This window comes from Pelophylax lessonae, assembly GCF_965119305.1.
Source record: "Pelophylax lessonae genome assembly, chromosome: 2".
NCBI classification, from domain to species: domain Eukaryota; kingdom Metazoa; phylum Chordata; class Amphibia; order Anura; family Ranidae; genus Pelophylax; species Pelophylax lessonae.
In genome coordinates this window covers 172,450,768-172,473,071 of record NC_138769.1, presented here as the reverse complement: position 1 = coordinate 172,473,071, position 22,304 = coordinate 172,450,768, and the positions used below count along the sequence as shown (strand labels likewise).

General features: G+C 45.1%; 1 protein-coding gene across 2 annotated transcripts in view; it reads right to left on the bottom strand.

The window, feature by feature from the left end:
- The window catches only part of RPS6KA3 (ribosomal protein S6 kinase A3), a 319,536-nt gene that overhangs the window by 19,894 nt on the left and 277,338 nt on the right, over positions 1-22,304 (bottom strand). For both annotated transcript variants that reach the window (XM_082245344.1, XM_082245345.1), the window contains 3 exons: positions 11,236-11,394; positions 9,525-9,686; positions 413-489 (listed from right to left, as the gene is read on the bottom strand). In XM_082245344.1, the coding sequence (XP_082101470.1) occupies positions 413-489; positions 9,525-9,686; positions 11,236-11,394 (398 nt within the window). The remainder of the gene's footprint in view (positions 1-412; positions 490-9,524; positions 9,687-11,235; positions 11,395-22,304) is intronic.

Here is a 22,304-nt window from a genome sequence, read left to right as displayed (position 1 = left end):
AGGGCAAACAGGAACTGTGTCTAACCAGTTTTCACGTGTGTGGGACGCACAGTTGTTTCATACAGCCACATTCAGGAAGCTGCACAGACCTACGCAAATTTCCATGTGCATTCTGGAGTGCACATCCGTGCAGGACCAATGGACTTATCTGAATACAGAAAATCAAAGGATTTGAACAGGCTGCATGGAACACCAATGCATCGCACACAGGTGAAGATAGCCCTTCGTATAGTGGGGGGGGATCAGTAGGCCTGTGTGAATGGTGCCTAATTAAGCTTACAGGACCATCTTAAGAGATGACAACTTAAGTATGCTGATGACACGCGTCACAGTAGGTCAGTGATTAGTGCTAAAGCACTATAAATCGTAGTTTTACATTGGAGAAATGGATTAAACCTTTACATAGACTCACCCAGTTAACATGGTATAGAGGAGAACTCCCAAGCTCCAGATATCACATGCAGCATCATAGCCTTGACGCTTCAATACCTGTATTAAAAATTGGCTTTAGTGTTCATATTCCACACTGATGGAAAGTATATCTATACAGTAAGAAAGGCAAGTTGCCTAAAATGCTCACATTAACTCAGCACAAAATAAAAAAAAAAAAAACACACTATAGAATTTTACATTATTTTTATGTAGGTCATTTTACATTTTCTTGTCTGGCTGCTTAAACTTTTAATCAGGAAAAAAACAAATGTACACACAAAATGGGTTTAAAAAAAAATGTAATTTTGACTTACTCAAAATAATTATTGCTTTTACTAGAATGCTTCATTAGTACAGATGTTGAAGTAGTTAATGAAGTATTGCAATAAATGGATTTTTGTAAGAACTTACCGTAAAATCCTTTTCTTTTAAGCTCATTGACAGACGTAGTCTTCTTGATTCTCAAGAGCTGGGTTATGTTGTCTCCGCAGGAGTAGGACTAGGCAGAATGACAAAACGTTCTGGCTCCACCCTAGGGGGCAGTCCCTGAGGGTATATCCTCCCTCTCTCTGCTACAGGGAATCAGTTCTGTTTAAAGCAGTACAGAGAAATTAACCCAACCCAACTCAATGATAGAGGGGCGGGTACTACGTCTGTCAATGAGCTTAAGAGAAAAGGATTTTACGGTAAGTTCTTACAAAAATCCATTTTTCTCTATCGCTCATTGACAGACGTAGTCTTCTTGATTCTCAAGAGCTGGGACATCCAGAAGCAGTGCCACAAATGAGGGGTGGGATTGACAAAATCAAATCCAATCTAGTAGGCCCAACCGGTGCCAAACTAGAAGTTTTAAAGGCTCATTATAAACAAAGAATGAGACTAAAGAAAAATTTTCCAACGGAAAAAACCCTCGAGGTAGACCACTGGTCTCCTCAAATTGCGGCCTGCAAAACCTTGCGGCCAAATGAGGCATCAGACGATGCCATTACATCAACTTTATAATGTTTAGAGAAGGTATGCACCGACGACCAGGTAGCCGCCTTGCACACCTGGACCACTGACGCCTGATGGCGAAAGGCCCATGACGCACTAAGTGCCCGAGTGGAGTGCGCCTTAACAGGGAACGGAGGCTCCCGACCCTTAATAGAATAAGCCTGCACTACCGTCTGTCTGATCCATCTGGAAATGGTCGCGGCAGATGCAGGCAACCCCTTTTTGGGTCCATCTGGGATCACAAAAAGTGAATCCGTCTTGCGAAACGAGTCTGTCGTTTTCAAGTATACCCTGATCGCCCGGACCACATCCAAGGAGTGCAAAGCAAATTCCCGAGGATGACTGGGCTTAGGACACAGGGAAGGTAATACAATTTCTTCATTCAGATGAAATTCTGAAACTACTTTTGGTAGGAAGGATGGATTCGGACGAAGAACCACCTTATCTCTATGAACCACCAGATATGGTGAACGACAAGATAATGCGGCCAGTTCTGACACCCTGCGTGCAGAAGTAATAGCCACCAAGAAGGCCACCTTCTGGGACAACGTGGGTAGAGGAATCTCCCTAATATCTTCAAAGGGAGGTTTCTGAAGAACCGACAACACTAAATTAAGATCCCAGGGGGGTAACGGCGCGTGCACTGGCGGAGCCAGATGTCGCACCCCCTGGATGAAATTCCGCACCAAGGAATGAGTAGCCAAAGGCTTCTGAAAGAAGATGGCTAATGCTGAGACCTGACCCTTGATAGTACTCAAGGCCAGTTTCTGCTCAACCCCTTGTTGCAGAAAAGCCAATATTCGACTAATCGAATAAGACCGAGGACGGAACCCCAAAGGTTCACACCATGCGATGATAAATCTTTCTGGAAGTCACTTTCCTTGCTTCAACTAGAGTAGGAATAACTGAAGCTGACAAACCTTTGTCCTTCAGCACCTGGGTCTCAATAGCCAGGCCGTTAAAGCCAGCGATCGTAAAGCAGGATGGAAGATCGGTCCCTGAGACAGTAGATCCTCTCTGAGAGGAAGTCTCCACGGGACGTCCGCCACCAGTCTGACCATGTCGGCGTACCAAGCTCGACGAGGCCAGTCCGGAGCTACCAGGATTACTGGGATTCCTTCCTCCTCTACCCTGCGAAGAAGTCTTGGCAGTAACGCGAGAGGAGGGAAGGCATATATTAGCTGGTATTGCCCCCACGGGGCGATCAGTGCATCTGCGGTTTCTGCTAGAGGATCGCGGGAGCGAGCCACGAATCTCTGAACTTTCCTGTTGAATCGTGATGCCAACAGATCCACATCCGGGGTGCCCCACCGTAGGCACAACTGGTGGAAAACGTCTGGATGGAGGGACCATTCCCCCTGATCCAGGGTCTGACGGCTGAGATAATCTGCCTGCCAATTCTCCACCCCCGGAATGAACACCGCAGAGATTGCTGGAACAAATCGTTCCGCCCAGCGAAGAATGCAAGCCACTTCTTTGGCCGCTCGGACACTCTTGGTGCCCCCCTGATGATTGACATAAGCCACGGCCGTGGCATTGTCCGACTGGATCCGAACCGGGCTGCCCTGGAGCTGCTCGGTCCAGAGAATCAGACAAAGTCTGATCGCTCTCAGTTCCAATACATTTATCGGTAATCTGGATTCTTCCGGGGACCAAAGTCCCTGGGCAGATAATTGACCGAGAATTCCTCCCCATCCGGATAGACTGGCATCCGTGGTCACTATCGTCCAATATATTGGCAGAAATGACTTTCCCTGGCTGAGCATTGGAGACCGAAGCCACCAAACCAGAGACTCTCTGGTCTGTTTGCTCAATCGTATCTGATTGTCCAGGGATTCCGGATTCCGATTCCATCTGAGAAGAATCTCTTGCTGAAGAATTCGGGTATGGGACTGGGCAAATGGGACTGCTTCGAAGGAAGCCACCATCAATCCCAGAACCCTCATGCACGTCCGAAGGGAAGACCAGCTGTTGGACAGTAACAACTGGACTGCTGATTGAATCTTTCGAAGTTTCCCTACCGGAAGGAAAACTCTCGTCCTGACTGTGTCTAGAATTAGACCCAGATATTCGAGCCTCTGGGTGGGAACCAGAAATGACTTTTGCTGGTTCACCAGCCACCCGAATTCCTGTAAAGAAATCATAGTAATCTCTATGTTTTGTAGCAAGGTCTGAGGAGATTCTGCATGAAGCAGAAGATCGTCTAGGTAACCTAGAATCGATATACCTCTTTGGCGCAGAAGTGCCAACATAGGGGCCAACACCTTTGTGAAGACCCGCGGAGCCGTGGCGAGACCGAAAGGTAACGCCACAAACTGATAGTGGTTCTCCTCTACGGAAAAGCGTAGAAAACGCTGATGTCCTGCGAAAATGGGAATGTGAAGATAGGCGTCCTTGATGTCTATGGACGCTAGGACATCCCCTGGATGCAGGAAGGCTGCTACCGTGCGAATGGACTCCATTCTGAATCTTCTTATGTTGACGAAAGAATTGAGCGCTCTTAAGTCCAGAATTGGACGCACTTTGCCCTCTTTCCTGGGTATTGTAAACAGGTTTGAATAAAACCCTTGAAACCGTTCTGTCCAAGGAACGTGGACTACCACTCCTTGTTGTAGTAGATCTGTGACTGCTCTCCGCAGATCTTCTAGACGATCCGGAGATAGTCGGATATTGGAAGGGAAGAATCGCGCCGGTGGGAGAGATCGAAACTCGATCTTGTACCCTGACTTTATGACTTCGCAAACCCATTTGTCCGGGATTCTGGAAAGCCATGGATCCGGGAACCGGCGAAGACGTCCCCCCACCCCAGTTCTGGGTGGGGGCGCACCTTCAGGCTTTGGATGATTTATCTTCAGGTCTGGAGGGGGCGGGCTTTTGCTTGCCCGACCAACGACCCCTGACGCCTCCTGCAGGAGCTTTGGAGGACTTAGTTTTTTCACCCGCTGGACGAAAAAACCTCTTGTGAGCAGAAAAAGAAGGCCCTCGTCTTTGACGAGTTCCTCTACCTTTAAAATTTTGCGGTAAAAAGGTGCTTTTTCCACCGGTGAGATCCTTAATGATCTCATCTAAGTTGGCTCCAAATAGACGTTCTCCTGAAAAGGGGATATTAGCCAATGCTTTTTTGGAACCTTGGTCGGCTATCCAACCTTTTAGCCACAGTGTACGCCTGAGAACCACTGCTGAGACAGATGCTCGCGCCATTAATGGAGTGGTGTCTAACGCCGCATCGCATACAAACTGTAACCCCTGTATCATTTGTTCCAACAAATCTGATACCGCCTGAGGGACTTCTTCTAAGTCCCGGCGTAACCACTTGGTCCATTCAGTTACAGCCTGCGAAACCAGACCAATAGCAATTATTGGCCTGAAAGCTGATCCAATCAAGGAAAACATGGTGCGAGACATAGCTTCTATCTTGCGATCCACTGGATCTTTAAAAGACGGAGCGTCTTCTAAAGGAATAACCGTGGCTTTATTCAATCTAGCAATTGGTGAATCCACCACAGGTGGTTCTGTCCATTTCTTAATAAGGGTTTCCTCAAACGGATAACGCCTGTCAATGCGTTTGGAAATATTAAAAGTGCGTTTTGGCAGACGCCATTCTTCATCGATTGGATTGCCAAAACATTTGGGCAATGGAAAAACCTTTGCCACTTTGATGCGCTTTTTAGTCCCAACGGGGATCTCAGTTTCAGCTATTTCTGATGGAATACCCTGTAACCTTAAAGTCTCTTGAACAGATACAATGAGTGCGTTTACCAACGCTTCCTCTCGGGCTATGGCAGATGCCGAAACATCCTCCTCACTGTCTGAAGAGACAGGACCCGAGACACCAATACCAGATGAAGTACCTGCAACTGCAGAAATAGGCTCAGAGTCTGAATCCGAGGTTTCAGATAATAAGGGGTTAGGCGGGGGTCGCTTTCTTGCGCCCTGTCCCTGACAAGCCACTTCCACCCGGGACACAAAAGTTTCCATAATGGCTGACAAAGATTCAATTGTCAATGGGGTGCTGGAGGATCCCGCAGACCCCTCGAGGGGATCCGGAGGAGATACATGAGTGGCAGGGTCCATGTTAATACAGGACACTTTTGCCAGCAATAAACAAAAAAACTTTTTTTTTTTTTTTTTTTTTGTGTCTCCCCCTAGCGCAATAGCGCCCCTCAGAGTACCTGCTTCTCGATCCCAGAGAGAGAGAGAGGGACCCCCAAGGCTCACCAACCGATGCAGTGCAGTTTCCAACAAACTGCAGCCAGCGTCTGTCTTACACAGACTGGAAGAAGCTGTTTGCTCTTTTCCCGGGCAGAAGGCGTGGCTCCGCCCCCTGTGTACGCCTTCCGGCGTTCCCAGCCCTCCACGAGGAAGCTGGGCTCACAAAACATGGCCGCCCCCATAGAAGAGACAAAAGACTCCAAAAACATGGCGGCCGACGTGACCTGAGGACATACATGCATTCGGTCTACGGCAAAATGGCGGCGGACCGCCGATATCGTCTTCCCAGCACATCCACCTGCACTCTGCTGAGAGGTGACATATGGATCTACAAAGATACACTGCACATAAGGTAGGATTATACCTCCTATGTTTGCTGTAATGTTACAGTCTGCTGGGTAGAGTGTTAGCTCTTGAACCAAGTCCACTTCCCACAAACACATGCTGTATTACACAGGGGACTTGTAAGTGTCCGATATATACTGACCATATATGGAGGGGCCCATAATATATACTGCCTCATAAATGAGGAAAAAAGGGAACGTTTTACTCACCATACCGAACCGACAGGCACCCTCTCTTCATAATACCCTCTCCACCGAGGTGGGGGTTTGTGGACGCCTCGACTCTCTGGTCCTGGCGTCCAAGCGAGCTTTTAACTCGTAAAGTCAGTCCCTTTACTGGGACTCCGTCGCGGCCGACTCAGCGCACTGGTCTGCACGCGCTTTTAGGCAGAAACCGGGGTGACCACTGGATCTCACATCCAGCCCGTCGCCCGGCCCCGCATACTTACTTGAATATGTCGCGGCCGACCAAGCGCAATGCCTGGTCTGCACGCGCTCGTAGGCCGGCTGGGGTGACCACAAGTGTCGCCCAGTCCGGCATTTTTGCTTGAAGATCTCACAGGAAAAAAACACTGGAGAAAACTACCTAAAAAATGTCTTTTTCTTAAAGAAAAAAAGTCTTGCCAGGACCAAAAGATCCCAGCAAGGAACTTAGGTCCTTACTCCTGACTAGACAGAAAAAAACTGATTCCCTGTAGCAGAGAGAGGGAGGATATACCCTCAGGGACTGCCCCCTAGGGTGGAGCCAGAACGTTTTGTCATTCTGCCTAGTCCTACTCCTGCGGAGACAACATAACCCAGCTCTTGAGAATCAAGAAGACTACATCTGTCAATGAGCGATAGAGAAATTCAACTGTTCTTTGTTATGGCTGGGTTAGACTAAATATCTCCCACTTTTTAACCGTACAGTCCAGAACACAGGCTTGATATTCATAGACCCAGGGATATAGACTGGTACCTTCAGGTGATTAGGCACTAGCAAAGCTTTAAGTGATGCATCGCCTGAACATCACTCTGTACCTCTACCCCATTCTGTAATTCCTCAGTTTGTTAGTGTCCTAAGGCGATTGCCCTCTTTTCCCGTATGGTTTCTTCATTCAACTTCCCACAGTTGTCTAATACAATAGAAGCATTGCATATGGATAGATGCAAACTCCATAAAACCTTGGGAGCAACCGTACCTAGACCCCACAATGTGGGGGTGGCCTGTCATTTTGGCTCAGACACTAGATCCTTTTTGAGTGCTATGGTTTTCGCTGTAGGTGGAAGTGTTGGTAAAATGTTCGATCTGTGGTATAAAATACCTGGTTGTCAACCTGAGACCAAGCACTGAGTGGCTGAATTTTAGCATCAAGTTTGAAAAGTTTACGTTGTAACAGTCAATGCATTCTAAAGAGATATACCATCCCTGATAGTTATGGTGTGTAAACGGGAACTATTCAGGATACACATAATAAAGGAAGGTAAGCTACAGCAAGGAAAGCTACAGTAATGATTAGAGACACAGGATAACCCTGTCCATGTCACTGGTCCCAATAAAGGGCTCAGGCTTCACCTGTCAAGGTAATGTTCAGGAGAAGTGTCACTCAAAGCTTTGCTAGTACCAGCCTATAACCCTGGGTCTATGAATATCAAGCCATAAAGAATAGTTGAATATTAAAATACTGCAGGATTCATAGTAAAAACAATAATAGATTGAGAAAATGGAGGTAACCACTTCAAAACTCAAGGTCTATTTACTAGCTTCAGGGCAGTTTATTTAATCAAAAGCTTATGGTTCACTTCCACAGAACAAGTATATGGATATCAGTGCAGACTGGCTTGAATCAGAACTTTCTCTCCCACGTGGTTTGAAGTGACAACTGCTTCACTGGCCAGTAGTTATATGTGGGAAGCCAGAGGGAATGGGCATGCTATGTCAGTACCTTGGTAAACTGAATTGGCCTGCCATTTGGGCATTGAGGGAGTAATAAAAATGGCTACATGTTTGTGCACAATTTACTTTATACCTCCTTTAGGATGGGCTTTAGGCTTTTGTTAAAGGCATCAGTTTGAGATACTTCTTAGATCAGTAAGAAGTCATCCAAAAGGTGCATTTGATCTTTTTCTGCCCTAACGTGACATAGGAGCTCCAGAACCCCACCAAAAAATTAAAAGTGAGCAGCTACAAATACTCTATCTGCTGACATTATTAGGACACTTACCAGTCCAGGGATCCCGCAATGTTGGCACCCCAGCTGATTTTTCAAACGACCCTTGGGTGCTGCTTCAGCTGCCATTCCATATAAGGGATATCGGCAGTGAAGCCTTGCAGGTTCACAGCCGGTTCCCTACTGTGCAAGCGTGAAGCATGCTGCACTTTGTAAATGGCCCAGCAAGCAGAGGAGGAGGGGCCGAATTCCAAACATGCCTGATCAACTTCCACAAAACTGTACAGCAGAAGTCACCAAGACATCTGAGTACATGCTAGAAGGATGCTTGCCAAAATCTTGTAATCAAAATCTCATATATTGCATTTCCACCTACAAGCCAGGAGTCTTTGCCTAAAGTGATTGTAAAGGCTTTTTTTTTTTAAACAAACATGTTGTACTTACCCTCCTTTGTGCAGTTGGCAGCACAGATCCTCTTCTCGGGTCCCTTGTTCCTGATCTTGTCCCCTTCCTCATACGGAGTGCTTCCCACAGCAAGCAGCTTGCTATGGGGGCACCCGAGCTGAGCTGCAGCTCCGTGTGTCTATTCAGACACAGGGCTGCTGTTCGGCGCCACCCCCTCTCTCCTGATTGGCTCACTAACTGATTGACAGCGGCGGGAGCCAATGGCCCCGCTGCTGTATCTCAGCCAATCATGAGAGAGTGTCCAAGCACAGCTGAGGGACTCGTGGACATCACTAGACAGAGGGGGCACAGGTATTAGGGGTGCTGCTACACACGGAAGGCTTCTTATCCGCATTGAGATAAAAAAACGTTCCTGAATTTACAACTCCATTAAATGACCAGTACATTTTAGTGTAAAATATTTTTATCCTATTAAGGAAGTCCCTTATCTCTACTTGCCTGCCTGTATCAAGCTTTTTGGAGAAGCTTAGTCATTAATTTAGCATTATTTCCTTTCCTCTTAATTTTATGCAATCACTGCTCGACAGTTTTGCATTTATATGGCTAAGCCTGGCAGTGGTAGAGGACAAGTCACTAGAAGGTTAACAGAAGAACATTCTTAATCTCTTCAAAAACAAAGAAAACATTATAATGTATATTAAATTGCATTTCCAGCTTACATGGAAATTCTCCACCTACACTGTACATCCAACCCTTGTGTACAGGAATGATCACAACTGCCCAGTTTTGCAATGACTGGGATAGTCCTTAACCCAAGTTTCTTCCCCAGAAGAACCTCTGGGGTAAAAACATGTTAAAACCCCATATTCAGACATGATGGTGTTGTGGTATCACAAAGTATGGCCAGAACAAAAGAATATTTGCATTGTAGTTGAAAATACCATTTGAATAAAATGTTATTCGTTTCAAAGACAGAAAATGCCATTACCTCTGGAGCAACAAAATTTGCAGTGTAACACGGAGTCATAAGCAATCCATTTTCTGCCCTGAGTTGTTTAGCAAAACCAAAGTCGCAGATTCTAATAGACTCGGGATTTCCAGACTCATCCACATAAAGAATATTGCTTGGTTTCAAGTCCCTATGGACAACCTGGAAAGAAAACCACATTCTACAAAACAGTGTTTCTCTAGGTCATAAACTATACACAAGTTTAAACAGTGTTTATCAGTACACAGTACACTAAACAGTGAAAATGTATTCTGGGTAGTCCAAAACAAAACTAGGAGAGCTCTACCCAAAGTAAGTGGAAATAGCTCTTTTTTTTTTTTTTTTTTTAATTTACTTAGGTTGTTAGAATTTCACATGTTGGTAGAGTAACTTCCAAGCAGAGGTAACATACTGCCAATTGAGTTCTTGATAAAGGAGGGGTGCAGGAGATGACATCATTGACAAGAACAATCTGCTCAGATGGATAAAAGTTTACAGAAGGGTAAACCAACATTGAAGACAAACCACGCAGTGGGAGACTTCCAACTTCAACAACTGACCTGAATCATCAGCAAGTGAACTGATTTGTGCAGACAGATAAATCACAAACTGCAAGCTAGCTGCACAACTGGACTGTGGTCACAATGCTATACACAATGCTATACAGAAGATGGAATATTTAGGTTGGCCACAGACAGATTAGTTCACTTCTCGTTGTCAGAATACAATAGCGCAGCAGGAGGGATTCCCCTAGTAACACTAACTGTGTGGATGGGGAAATCAAGTGATTTTCTTTCTTTCAACCTGTGGTTGAAGGCAAGAAAATTGCATAATCTAGGACTTGCTTTAGGGTATTGAAAAGTATGTGCAAAGTGGGCATATCTTTATGACCTGGAAACAAAGAATCAGTCCATGGAATGGCATCACACCTCTTCCCCAAGGTCTAAGAAGTTCAAGAGCCCGCAATCCGCACAGAAAGTCATGATAAAAATGCTTTGAGATGACAAGAGCTTTAGTCTCCTAGCTTTTCTGGAATGTGGTCTACCCTAACCATTGAGTGGCACATTGAGACAGTTGAGAAAGAAACTGAACAAGAATCTGAAAACGATCCTTATTCATACACATCTTTGGCAGTAAGTCATGCGACTGGAAATTGTTGCTGGTCAGTGGTCCTCCAACCCCCATAAAGACCTGCTTTAGTGCCCTCTGACTTCCACTTGCTTGGTCCAACAAAAGACAGTCTTTGATCACACAGACAAGGTGAAAGTGAAGTTGAAGAAGTGGGAACAACAGTGCACACCTAAACTTTTTCCAAGAAAAGAGTTAGGTTCAACAATTGCAAAAATGCATCGCTTGTGATGAAGACTATGTTGAGTAGTACCTTTGTATAGAGGAAGAGTTACGCTACCAGCATGTGGAATTTTAACGGCTTCTATAAGTTAATAAAGTTAGAATTTTTCAAATAGTTCTAACACAAGGATACATATTATCTAAATTTAGTATGGTGAAAATCCTACATGGTTTGCTTTTAATGCGTTTCCGAACAAACATTTGGAATGTGTTGTCATGGCCTGATGAACTTCTTTAAAGCTCCCAGGTATAAAGCATGCTACAAAACACAGGTGCACTCACATCTCATCCAAGCTAAAATATTACGTCAAGCAAAGTATGAATGCTTTCTAAAATATTTATTTAATGCTTATGACCTCACCCATTGTGAATGTAGGTATTCCACAGTTTTGGTTATCGTATGCAGTACAGCACTGGCCTCTCGCTCTGAGAAGAACTTCTGCCGTAGTATTTTGTCTAAAAGTTCCCCTCCTTTCATTAGTTCGGTTACTAGATATACATATTTCCCATCGTCATATACCTGTAACACAACACACACATCACCACCTTTTCCAGGAACACTCCATGTAAATAAAAATGAATTAGGAAGAGGGTTATGCAAAATTTACAAACTCAGGAGTCTAAATTTGGGTTGTATAAATACATTTATTAATATGGTACTGAAATGTAACATCAGAAAAGGTTGCAAATTTCATGAAGGATAATTTTAAAATCGGTTTTCTCACAAACATTATAGACATTTAGGATCTGATGTGTGGCTTGGCTTTGCAAAATATTCTACAACCCTTCCATGCATGAGTCATGAACACCACTACAGCAACAACTGCCCATCAGAGTTTGCAGCAACTTATTCCATGCATGGGTGAAATTCACCTCTAGCTATCCTCACAATCCTGCAGCACTAACATAGTGATAAAATAACAAAATACTTAGTGTATAGATCTGCATAGTCAGCTGGTTACATGATGTAGCCTCAGTTAAAGATGGTTGAGAGACTGCATGCATGGGTAAAATGACAGTATCTTTAAGGCAGGAACGGCCAGAAGCTCTGAGTGCTGATATTTACCTTCAGAAGACACTATTCAGGAGATTTACTAAAACTGGTGCAGCTGTGCAAAGTAAACAGCCAACTTCTAGGTATTATTGTCAAAGCCTAAATGAACAAGCTAAAGTTAGAAGCGGATTGGTTACTTTGCACAATAAATGTTGCGCTATGTGAATACTAAATGACCGTATAATCAAAATATAACAATATTAAAATGTGCATACATATAGTGAAATATTGTCCAACATAAAATGTGCAATCACCATGCAACAACGAAAGAGTCCATGCAAATGATTGCTAGCAAAGAAAATATAAAGTAAAAAAAACACTGTGCTTGATCTGCTGTGCAATTCCTTCTCAGTGCAAAAAAACAATAGTGTGCCACCTTGATGTGCTCCCCCCCCCACCAGGAATATTCTCACCTGGGGTAATGGGATCACTGCAATTAGGCGTGATCCAAACCAGCTTTTTAGCACACCATTGGCTATATCCAACTTCTAACCTCCTTCTAGGATCCTCTAATTACGGATTGTAGTATCCCGATATAAAGAATGAAAGATTAAAAAAAAAAAAAAAAAAGCAATAGTGCTTAAACCCTTGCATTTATTAAAAAAGATCACAGGGTACTCACTCTTTACAGGTGCTTGTAGCACACCAAACCTACACAAGCGTTCACAATCCAAAGATACATCATTTTTGGGACAATCAGCAGCCTCACAGACAAACCTAGCCTCCAGCTCCACGCTGGTTGCTAGGTGTCATCGCCGTCCTGGCCCCTCCCCTACACGTATCCACACAGGATCACGTGTCTTCCTCAGGGGGAATTCTAATTAGATGGTAGGGCTGTCAGTCCATATATACCCGGGTCAGGGCCATACTACTCTTATAGATCACGGGTGCCGCTATTTTTTTTTTTTTTGTGGGCCTCAACTATTATACATATAGCAAAATACACAAAGAAAGCTGTGCTTGGATCAATTAAAAAAAAAACAGGCATAACAAGGAAAGAAATCAGCTGCTGCACATATGTAGGATAAAACAAACCTAAAATAATTAGGGGAGGTGCAGCGCTAAAATCAGAAGTGCATCAGTCCAAAAACAGTCCTTTAATGAGGTCCAGCAGATGGTCAGATAAGTGCCACCACCACCAAAATATCACCAACCACACTGCCTCTTATGGTCCAGCTGATGTCAAATAGAGCTTTCATATATCCCACCATAGGCTCATCCAGATTTCCTCCTCCCAAAACGGCACTACTATGGGCCAGGTGGTATCTGCAAATTGTAGGACTCCCAGGGAAGGATAATCAAAAGAAGGTCCCAGAGATGGAAGAAATGCTCATAGCGTAATATATTTAATAAGATTTGAATTTTATTATTAGAAAAGCCAATACACTCACATTAAGGCAGAGCAGCATCCGCATGTATGTAATCACCAGTTTCTAACCTAAAAGATGGCCGCTGCGTCTCGGGCACAATGAGGTCACACGTCCCAGTACCCGCCCATATACATATACTTTTATTTAGCAATTAAAATTAACCCTTCTGGTATAATACCTACAGGTGGTGACATATTGGCTGCTGCTTACCCACATGAATCCCCAAGAGTTCTAGGTCATAATTAAAATTTTTATTAAAAACACCAAACACATATCCAAATCTGTTTAACACCTACACATATATTCCCATCCTTTACATACACTACCGTTCAAAAGTTTGGGGTCACCCAGACAGTTTAATGTTTTTCATGAAAACTCACTTTTATTCATCAAATGAGTTGCAAAATAAATAGAAAATATAGTCAAGACGTTGACAAAGTTAGAAATAATGATTTTTATTTAAACTAATAATTTTTCCCTTCAAACTTTGCTTTCATCAAATAATTCTCCATTTGCAGCAATTACAGCCTTGCAGACCCTTTAGCACTCTAGCTGTCAATTTGTTCAGGTAATCTGAAGAAAATTTCACACCACGCTTCCTAAAGTACCTCCCAAAAGTTGGATTGGCTTGATGGGCACTTCTTATGTACCATACAGTCAAACTGCTCCCACAACAGCTCAATATAGTTGAGATCTGGTGACTGCACTGGTCACTCCATTACAGACAGAATATCAGCTGACTGCTTCTTCCCTAAATAGTTTTTGCATAGTTTGGAGGTGTGCTTTGGGTCATTGTGTGTCGTAGGAGGAAATTGGCTCCAATCAAGCGCTGTGCACAGGGTTTGGCATGGTGTTGCAAAATGTACCTTGTACAAATCCCCCACTTTACCAGCACCAAAAGCAGCCCCAGACCATCACATTGCCTCCACCATGCTTGACAGATGACGTCAGCCACTCCTCCAGCATCTGTTCACTTGTTCTGCGTCTCACAAATGTTCTTCTGTGTGATCCAAACTTAAGGCCCGTACACACGTACCGATCGTCGGCATACAAACGTCGGCGGACGAAAGATCTGCCGATTGTACGCGTGTTAGTATGGTGCCTCCGACAGCTGTCTGCGCACAATCCGCGGACAAAAGTCTTTCTTGCAAACATGAAAATTTTTGTCTGCGGACACCAGAACGGACGATTGTTCGCCTGTCAGTACAGAATTCGGCCGACAGACCGCAGATTTGCAAGACTGGGCATGCTCAGAAAATTAAAAACACAGAGAAAGTTAACCATTACATGACATCACTTCTGCAGTCAGCTGAAGTCTGCAGACAAAATTCTTGTGCTGTCCTTGTGCTGTCTTTGCACTTTTCAACAGACACCGACATCCCGGGGAGAAAAGACGAACATTTGTATGCCGACGATCGGTACGTGTGTACGGGGCTTTAGATTCGTCTGTCCATAACACTTTTTCCAAACTTCCTCTGTCCAATGTCTGTGTTCTTTTGCCCATCTTAATCTTTTCCTTTTATTGGCCAGTCTCAGATATGGATTTTTCAGCATCCTGGAGTCGCCTCTTCACCGTGGACGTTGAGACTGGGGTTTTGCGGGTACCATTTAATGAAGCTGCCAGTTGAGGACCTGTGAGTCTTTTATTTCTCAAACTAGAGACTCTAATGTACTTGTCCTCTTGCTTAATTGTGCACTGGGGCCTCCCCCTTCTCGGTCTATTCTGGTTAGAGCCCGTTTGTGCTGTTCTTTGAAGGGAGTAGTAGACACCGTTGTTGGAAATCTTTAGTGTCTTGCCAATTTCTCACATGGAATAGCCTTAATTTCTCATAATAATTATAGACTTTCGAGTTTCAGAAGAAAGTTCTTTTTCTGGCCATTTTGAGAGTATAATCGAACCCACAAATGCTAATGCTCCAGATACTCAACTAGATCAAAGGAAGGCCAGTTTTAGTGTCCATTCACACTAATACGACTTGTCAGCCTGACAAGTCGCGGTCCGTTGTGTGGTACGGGAACCGTTCTAATAAGAGCGACACAAGTCGCTCCGACTTAGAAAAAGGTTCCTGTACTACTTCGGGGTGACCTGGAGCGACTTCCATAAACATTCATTCTGTTAAGTCCGTGCAAGTCGCGGTGCACGCGACTTCACAGGTCGCCCCCGAAGTCGTGCCGCTTCAGTGTGAACCGGCACTTATAGCTTCTCTAATCAGCACAACAGTTTTCAGCTGTGCTAATAAAACTGCACAAGGGTTTTGTAATCATCAATTAGCCTTTAACCATGATTAGCTAACACAATGTACCATTGGAAAACAGGAGTGATGGTTGCTGGAAATGGGTCTCTGTACACCTATGTAGATATTCCATTAAAAATCAGTCATTTCCAGCTAGAATAGTCATTTACCACATTAATCTCTAGACTGTATTTCTGATTAAAATGTTATCTTCATTGAAAAAAAAAAAAAACAGCGCTTTTCTTTAAAAAATAAGGACATTTCTAAGTGACCCCAAACTTTTGAACATTAGTGTAACTAACAGCTATTCACTTATTAGCAAAACTAACCAAGGATAATCCCAATCAAATTCATTAATTAAAATGGATATGCCAAAAATTAAAAACATACCCACGCTAACAATAACATAAATGTGTGTGTATCAACCCTTTAATCATCCACAATGAGTGCAATGAAGTGTATACATACATAATGGGCCAAATTCATATACGTATTACCCCCACTACTCACTCATTATGGTGTCAATGGATGAAAATGCACATGATCATGACACAAATATTGCAGTGTCATCATTGCAGAGCATATATATTTTACTGATGCGAAAAAATGGATTTTTGTAAGAACTTACCGTAAAATCCTTTTCTCTTAAGCTCATTGACAGACGTAGTCTTCTTGATTCTCAAGAGCTGGGTTATGTTGTCTCCGCAGGAGTAGGACTAGGCAGAATGACAAAACGTTCTGGCTCCACCTTAGGGGCAGTCCCTGAGGGTATATCCTCCCTCTCTCTGCTACAGGGAATCAGTTCTGTTTAAAGCAGTACAGAGAATTTAACCCAACCCAACTCAATGATAGAGGGGCGGGTACTACGTCTGTCAATGAGCTTAAGAGAAAAGGATTTTACGGTAAGTTCTTACAAAAATCCATTTTTCTCTATCGCTCATTGACAGACGTAGTCTTCTTGATTCTCAAGAGCTGGGACATCCAGAAGCAGTGCCACAAATGAGGGGTGGGATTGACAAAATCAAATCCAATCTAGAAGGCCCAACCGGTGCCAAACTAGAAGTTTTAAAGGCTCATTATAAACAAAGAATGAGACTAAAGAAAAATTTTCCAACGGATAAAACCCTCGAGGTAGACCACTGGTCTCCTCAAATTGCGGCCTGCAAAACCTTGCGGCCAAACGAGGCATCAGATGATGCAATTACATCAACTTTATAATGTTTAGTAAAGGTATGCACCGACGACCAGGTAGCCGCCTTGCACACCTGGACCACTGACGCCTGATGGCGAAAGGCCCATGACGCACTAAGTGCCCGAGTGGAGTGCGCCTTAACAGGGAACGGGGGCTCCCGACCCTTAATAGAATAAGCCTGCACTACCGTCTGTCTGATCCATCTGGAAATGGTCGCGGCAGATGCAGGCAACCCCTTTTTGGGTCCATCTGGGATCACAAAAAGTGAATCCGTCTTGCGAAACGAGTCTGTCGTTTTCAAGTATACCCTGATCGCCCGGACCACATCCAAGGAGTGTAAAGCAAACTCCCGAGGATGACTGGGCTTAGGACACAGGGAAGGTAATACAATTTCTTCATTCAGATGAAATTCTGAAACCACTTTTGGTAGGAAGGATGGATTCGGACGAAGAACCACCTTATCTCTATGAACCACCAGATATGGTGAACGACAAGATAATGCGGCCAGTTCTGACACCCTGCGTGCAGAAGTAATAGCCACCAAGAAGGCCACCTTCTGGGACAACGTGGGTAGAGGAATCTCCCTAATATCTTCAAAGGGAGGTTTCTGAAGAACCGACAACACTAAATTAAGATCCCAGGGGGGTAACGGCGCGTGCACTGGCGGAGCCAGATGTCGCACCCCCTGGATGAAGTTCCGCACCAAGGAATGAGTAGCCAAAGGCTTCTGAAAGAAGATGGCTAATGCTGAGATCTGACCCTTGATAGTACTCAAGGCCAGTTTCTGCTCAACCCCTTGTTGCAGAAAAGCCAATATTCGACTAATCGAATAAGACCGAGGACGGAACCCCAAAGGTTCACACCATGCAATGTAGGACTTCCATGTGCGATGATAAATCTTTCTGGAAGTCGCTTTCCTTGCTTCAACTAGAGTAGGAATAACTGAAGCTGACAAACCTTTGTCCTTCAGCACCTGGGTCTCAATAGCCAGGCCGTTAAAGCCAGCGATCGTAAAGCAGGATGGAAGATCGGTCCCTGAGACAGTAGATCCTCCCTGAGAGGAAGTCTCCACAGGACGTCCGCCACCAGTCTGACCATGTCGGCGTACCAAGCTCGACGAGGCCAGTCCGGAGCTACCAGGATTACTGGGATTCCTTCCTCCTCTATCCTGCGAAGAAGTCTTGGCAGTAACGCGAGAGGAGGGAAGGCATATATTAGCTGGTATTGCCCCCACGGGGCGATCAGTGCGTCTGCGGTTTCTGCTAGAGGATCGCGGGAGCGAGCCACGAATCTCTGAACTTTCCTGTTGAATCGTGATGCCAACAGATCCACATCCGGGGTGCCCCACCGTAGGCACAACTGGTGGAAAACGTCTGGATGGAGGGACCATTCCCCCTGATCCAGGGTCTGACGGCTGAGATAATCTGCCTGCCAATTCTCCACCCCCGGAATGAACACCGCAGAGATTGCTGGAACAAATCGTTCCGCCCAGCGAAGAATGCAAGCCACTTCTTTGGCCGCTCGGACACTCTTGGTGCCCCCCTGGTGATTGACATAAGCCACGGCCGTGGCATTGTCCGACTGGATCCGAACCGGGCTGCCCTGGAGCTGCTCGGTCCAGTGAATCAGACAAAGTCTGATCGCTCTCAGTTCCAATACATTTATCGGTAACCTGGATTCTTCCGGGGACCAAAGTCCCTGGACAGATAACTGACCGAGAATTCCTCCCCATCCGGATAGACTGCCATCCGTGGTCACTATCGTCCAATATATTGGCAGAAATGACTTTCCCTGGCTGAGCATCGGAGACCGAAGCCACCAAACCAGAGACTCTCTGGTCTGTTTGCTCAATCGTATCTGATTGTCCAGGGATTCCGGATTCCGATTCCATCTGAGAAGAATCTCTTGCTGAAGAATTCGGGTATGGGACTGGGCAAATGGGACTGCTTCGAATGAAGCCACCATCAACCCCAGAACCCTCATGCAAGTCCGAAGGGAAGACCAGTTGTTGGACAGTAACAACTGGACTGCTGATTGAATCTTTCGGAGTTTCCCTACCGGAAGAAAAACTCTTGTCCTGACTGTGTCTAGGATTAGACCCAGATATTCGAGCCTCTGGGTGGGAACCAGAAATGACTTTTGCTGGTTCACCAGCCACCCGAATTCCTGTAAAGAAATCATAGTAATTTCTATGTTTTGTAGTAGAGCTGCACGATTAATCGTATGAAAATCGCGATCTCGATTCACCCCTCCTGACGATCTAACCCTGAAATATGCTCGATTCTTTGCATAGCTGCATAGCAGAGAGAACAGCTGTGGAAAAAAAAAAAAAAAAAAGCCTCCCGGCAAATGGCTATCAGCAAAGTCTCCCAGTAACTATAAACAAAAATGTTTACATTGTATCTTCTTTTCCTTCCCTCTGCCAGGGAGAAAGGAAGTTTAACCTCTTAAAGACTGGATCTTTTTCTGACATTTGTTGCTTGCAAGTTAAAATCAGTTTTTTTTGCTAGAAAAGTACTTAGAACCCCCAAACATTTTATATATTTTTTTTTAGCAGAGACCCTACAGAATAAAATGGCGATTGTTGTAATATTTTATGTCACACTGTATTTGCGCAGCAGTCTTTCAAACGCAATTAATAGACTTTAATGAATAAAAAAAAAAACGTAACAGTAAAGTTATCCCAATTTTTTTTTTGTTACACAGAGAATCGTGAGAGAATCGTGATCTTTATTCAAAGCTAAAAAATCGTGATTCTCATTTTGGCCAGAATCGTGCAGCTCTATTTTGTAGCAAGGTCTGAGGAGACTCTGCATGAAGCAGAAGATCGTCTAGGTAACCAAGGATCGATATACCTCTTTGGCGCAGAAGTGCCAACATTGGGGCCAACACCTTTGTGAAGACCCGCGGAGCCGTGGCGAGACCGAAAGGTAACGCCACAAACTGATAGTGGTTCTCCTCTACGGAAAAGCGTAGAAACCGCTGATGTCCAGCGAAAATGGGAATGTGAAGATAGGCGTCCTTGATGTCTATGGACGCTAGGACATCCCCTGGATGCAGGAAGGCTGCTACCGTGCGAATGGACTCCATTCTGAATCTTCTTATGTTGACGAAAGAATTGAGTGCTCTTAAGTCCAGAATTGGACGCACTTTGCCCTCTTTCCTGGGTATTGTAAACAGGTTTGAATAAAGCCCTTGAAACCGTTCTGTCCAAGGAACGTGGACTACCACTCCTTGTTGTAGTAAATCTGTGACTGCTCTCCGCAGATCTTCTAAACGATCTGAGGATAGTCGGATATTGGAAGGGAAGAATCGCGCCGGTGGGAGAGATTGAAACTCGATCCTGTACCCTGACCTTATGACTTCGCAAACCCATTTGTCCGGGATTCTGGAAAGCCATGGATCCGGGAACCGGCGAAGACGTCCCCCCACCCCAGTTATGGGTGGGGGCGCACCTTCAGGCTTTGGATGGTTTATCTTCAGGTCTGGAGGGGGCGGGCTTTTGCTTGCCCGACCAACGACCCCTGACGCCTCCTGCAGGAGCTTTGGAGGACTTAGTTTTTTCACCCGCTGGACGAAAAAACCTCTTGTGAGCAGAAAAAGGCCCTCGTCTTTGACAAGTTCCTCTACCTTTAAAATTTTGCGGTAAAAAGGTGCTTTTTCCACCGGTGAGATCCTTAATGATCTCATCTAAGTTGGCTCCAAATAGACGCTCTCCTGAAAAGGGGATATTAGCCAATGCTTTTTTGGAACCTTGGTCGGCTAACCAACCTTTTAGCCACAGTGTACGCCTGAGAACCACTGCTGAGACTGATGCTCGCGCCATTAATGGAGTGGCGTCTAACGCCGCATCACATACAAACTGTAACCCCTGTATCATTTGTTCCAACAAATCTGATACCGCCTGAGGGACTTCTTCTAAGTCCCGGCGTAACCACTTGGTCCATTCAGTTACAGCCTGCGAAACCAGACCAATAGCAATTATTGGTCTGAAAGCTGATCCAATCAAGGAAAACATGGTGCGAGACATAGCTTCTATCTTGCGATCCACTGGATCTTTAAAAGACGGAGCGTCTTCTAAAGGAATAACCGTGGCTTTATACAATCTAGCAATATGTGAATCCACCACAGGTGGTTCTGTCCATTTCTTAATAAGGGTTTCCTCAAACGGATAACGCCTGTCAATGCGTTTAGAAATATTAAAAGTGCGTTTTGGCAGACGCCATTCTTCTTCGATTGGATTGCCAAAACATTTGGGCAATGGAAAAACCTTCGCCACTTTGATGCGCTTTTTAGTCCCAAAAGGGATCTCAGTTTCAGCTATTTCTGATGGAATACCCTGTAACCTTAAAGTCTCTTGAACAGATACAATGAGTGCGTTTACCAACGCTTCCTCTCGGGCTATGGCGGATGCCGAAACATCCTCCTCACTGTCTGAAGAGACAGGACCCGAGACACCAATACCAGATGAAGTACCTGCAACTGCAGAAATAGGCTCAGAGTCTGAATCCGAGGTTTCAGATAATAAGGGGTTAGGCGGGGGTCGCTTTCTTGCGCCCTGTCCCTGACAAGCCACTTCCACCCGGGACACAAAAGTTTCCATAATAGCTGACAAAGATTCAATTGTCAATGGGGTGCTGGAGGATCCCGCAGACCCCTCGAGGGGATCCGGAGGAGATACATGAGTGGCAGGGTCCCTGTTAATACAGGACACCTTTGCCAGCAAAACAAAAAAACTTTTTCTTTTTTTTTTTTTTGTGTGTCTCCCCCTAGCGCAATAGCGCCCCTCAGAGTACCTGCTTCTCGATCCCAGAGAGAGAGAGAGGGACCCCCAGGGCTCACCAACCGATGCAGTGCAGTTTCCAACAAACTGCAGTCAGCGTCTGTCTTACACAGACTGGAAGGAGCTGTTTGCTTTTTCCCGGGCAGAAGGCGTGGCTCCGCCCCCTGTGTACGCCTTCCGGCGTTCCCAGCCCTCCACGAGGTAGCTGGGCTCACAAAACATGGCCGCCCCCATAGAAGAGACATAAGACTCCAAAAACATGGCGGCCGGCGTGACCTGAGGACATACATGCATTCGGTCTACGGCAAAATGGCGGCGGACCGCCGATATCGTCTTCCCAGCACATCCACCTGCACTCTGCTAAGAGGTGACATATGGATCTACAGAGATACACTGCACATAAGGTAGGATTATACCTCCTATGTCTGCTGTAATGTTACAGTCTGCTGGGTAGAGTGTTAGCTCTTGAACCAAGTCCACTTCCCACAAACACATGCTGTATTACAAGGGGGACTTGTAAGTATCAGATATATACTGACCATATATGGAGGGGCCCATAATATATACTGCCTCATAATGAGGAAAAAAGGGAACGTTTACTCACCATACCGAACCGACAGGCACCCTCTCTTCACAATACCCTCTCCACCGGGGTGGGGGTTTGTGGACGCCTCGACTCTCTGGTACCTGGCGTCCAAGCGAGACTTTTAACTCGCAAAGTCAGTCCCTTTACTGGGACTCCGTCGCGGTCGACCCAGCGCACTGGTCTGCACGCGCTCGTAGGCAGAAACCGGGGT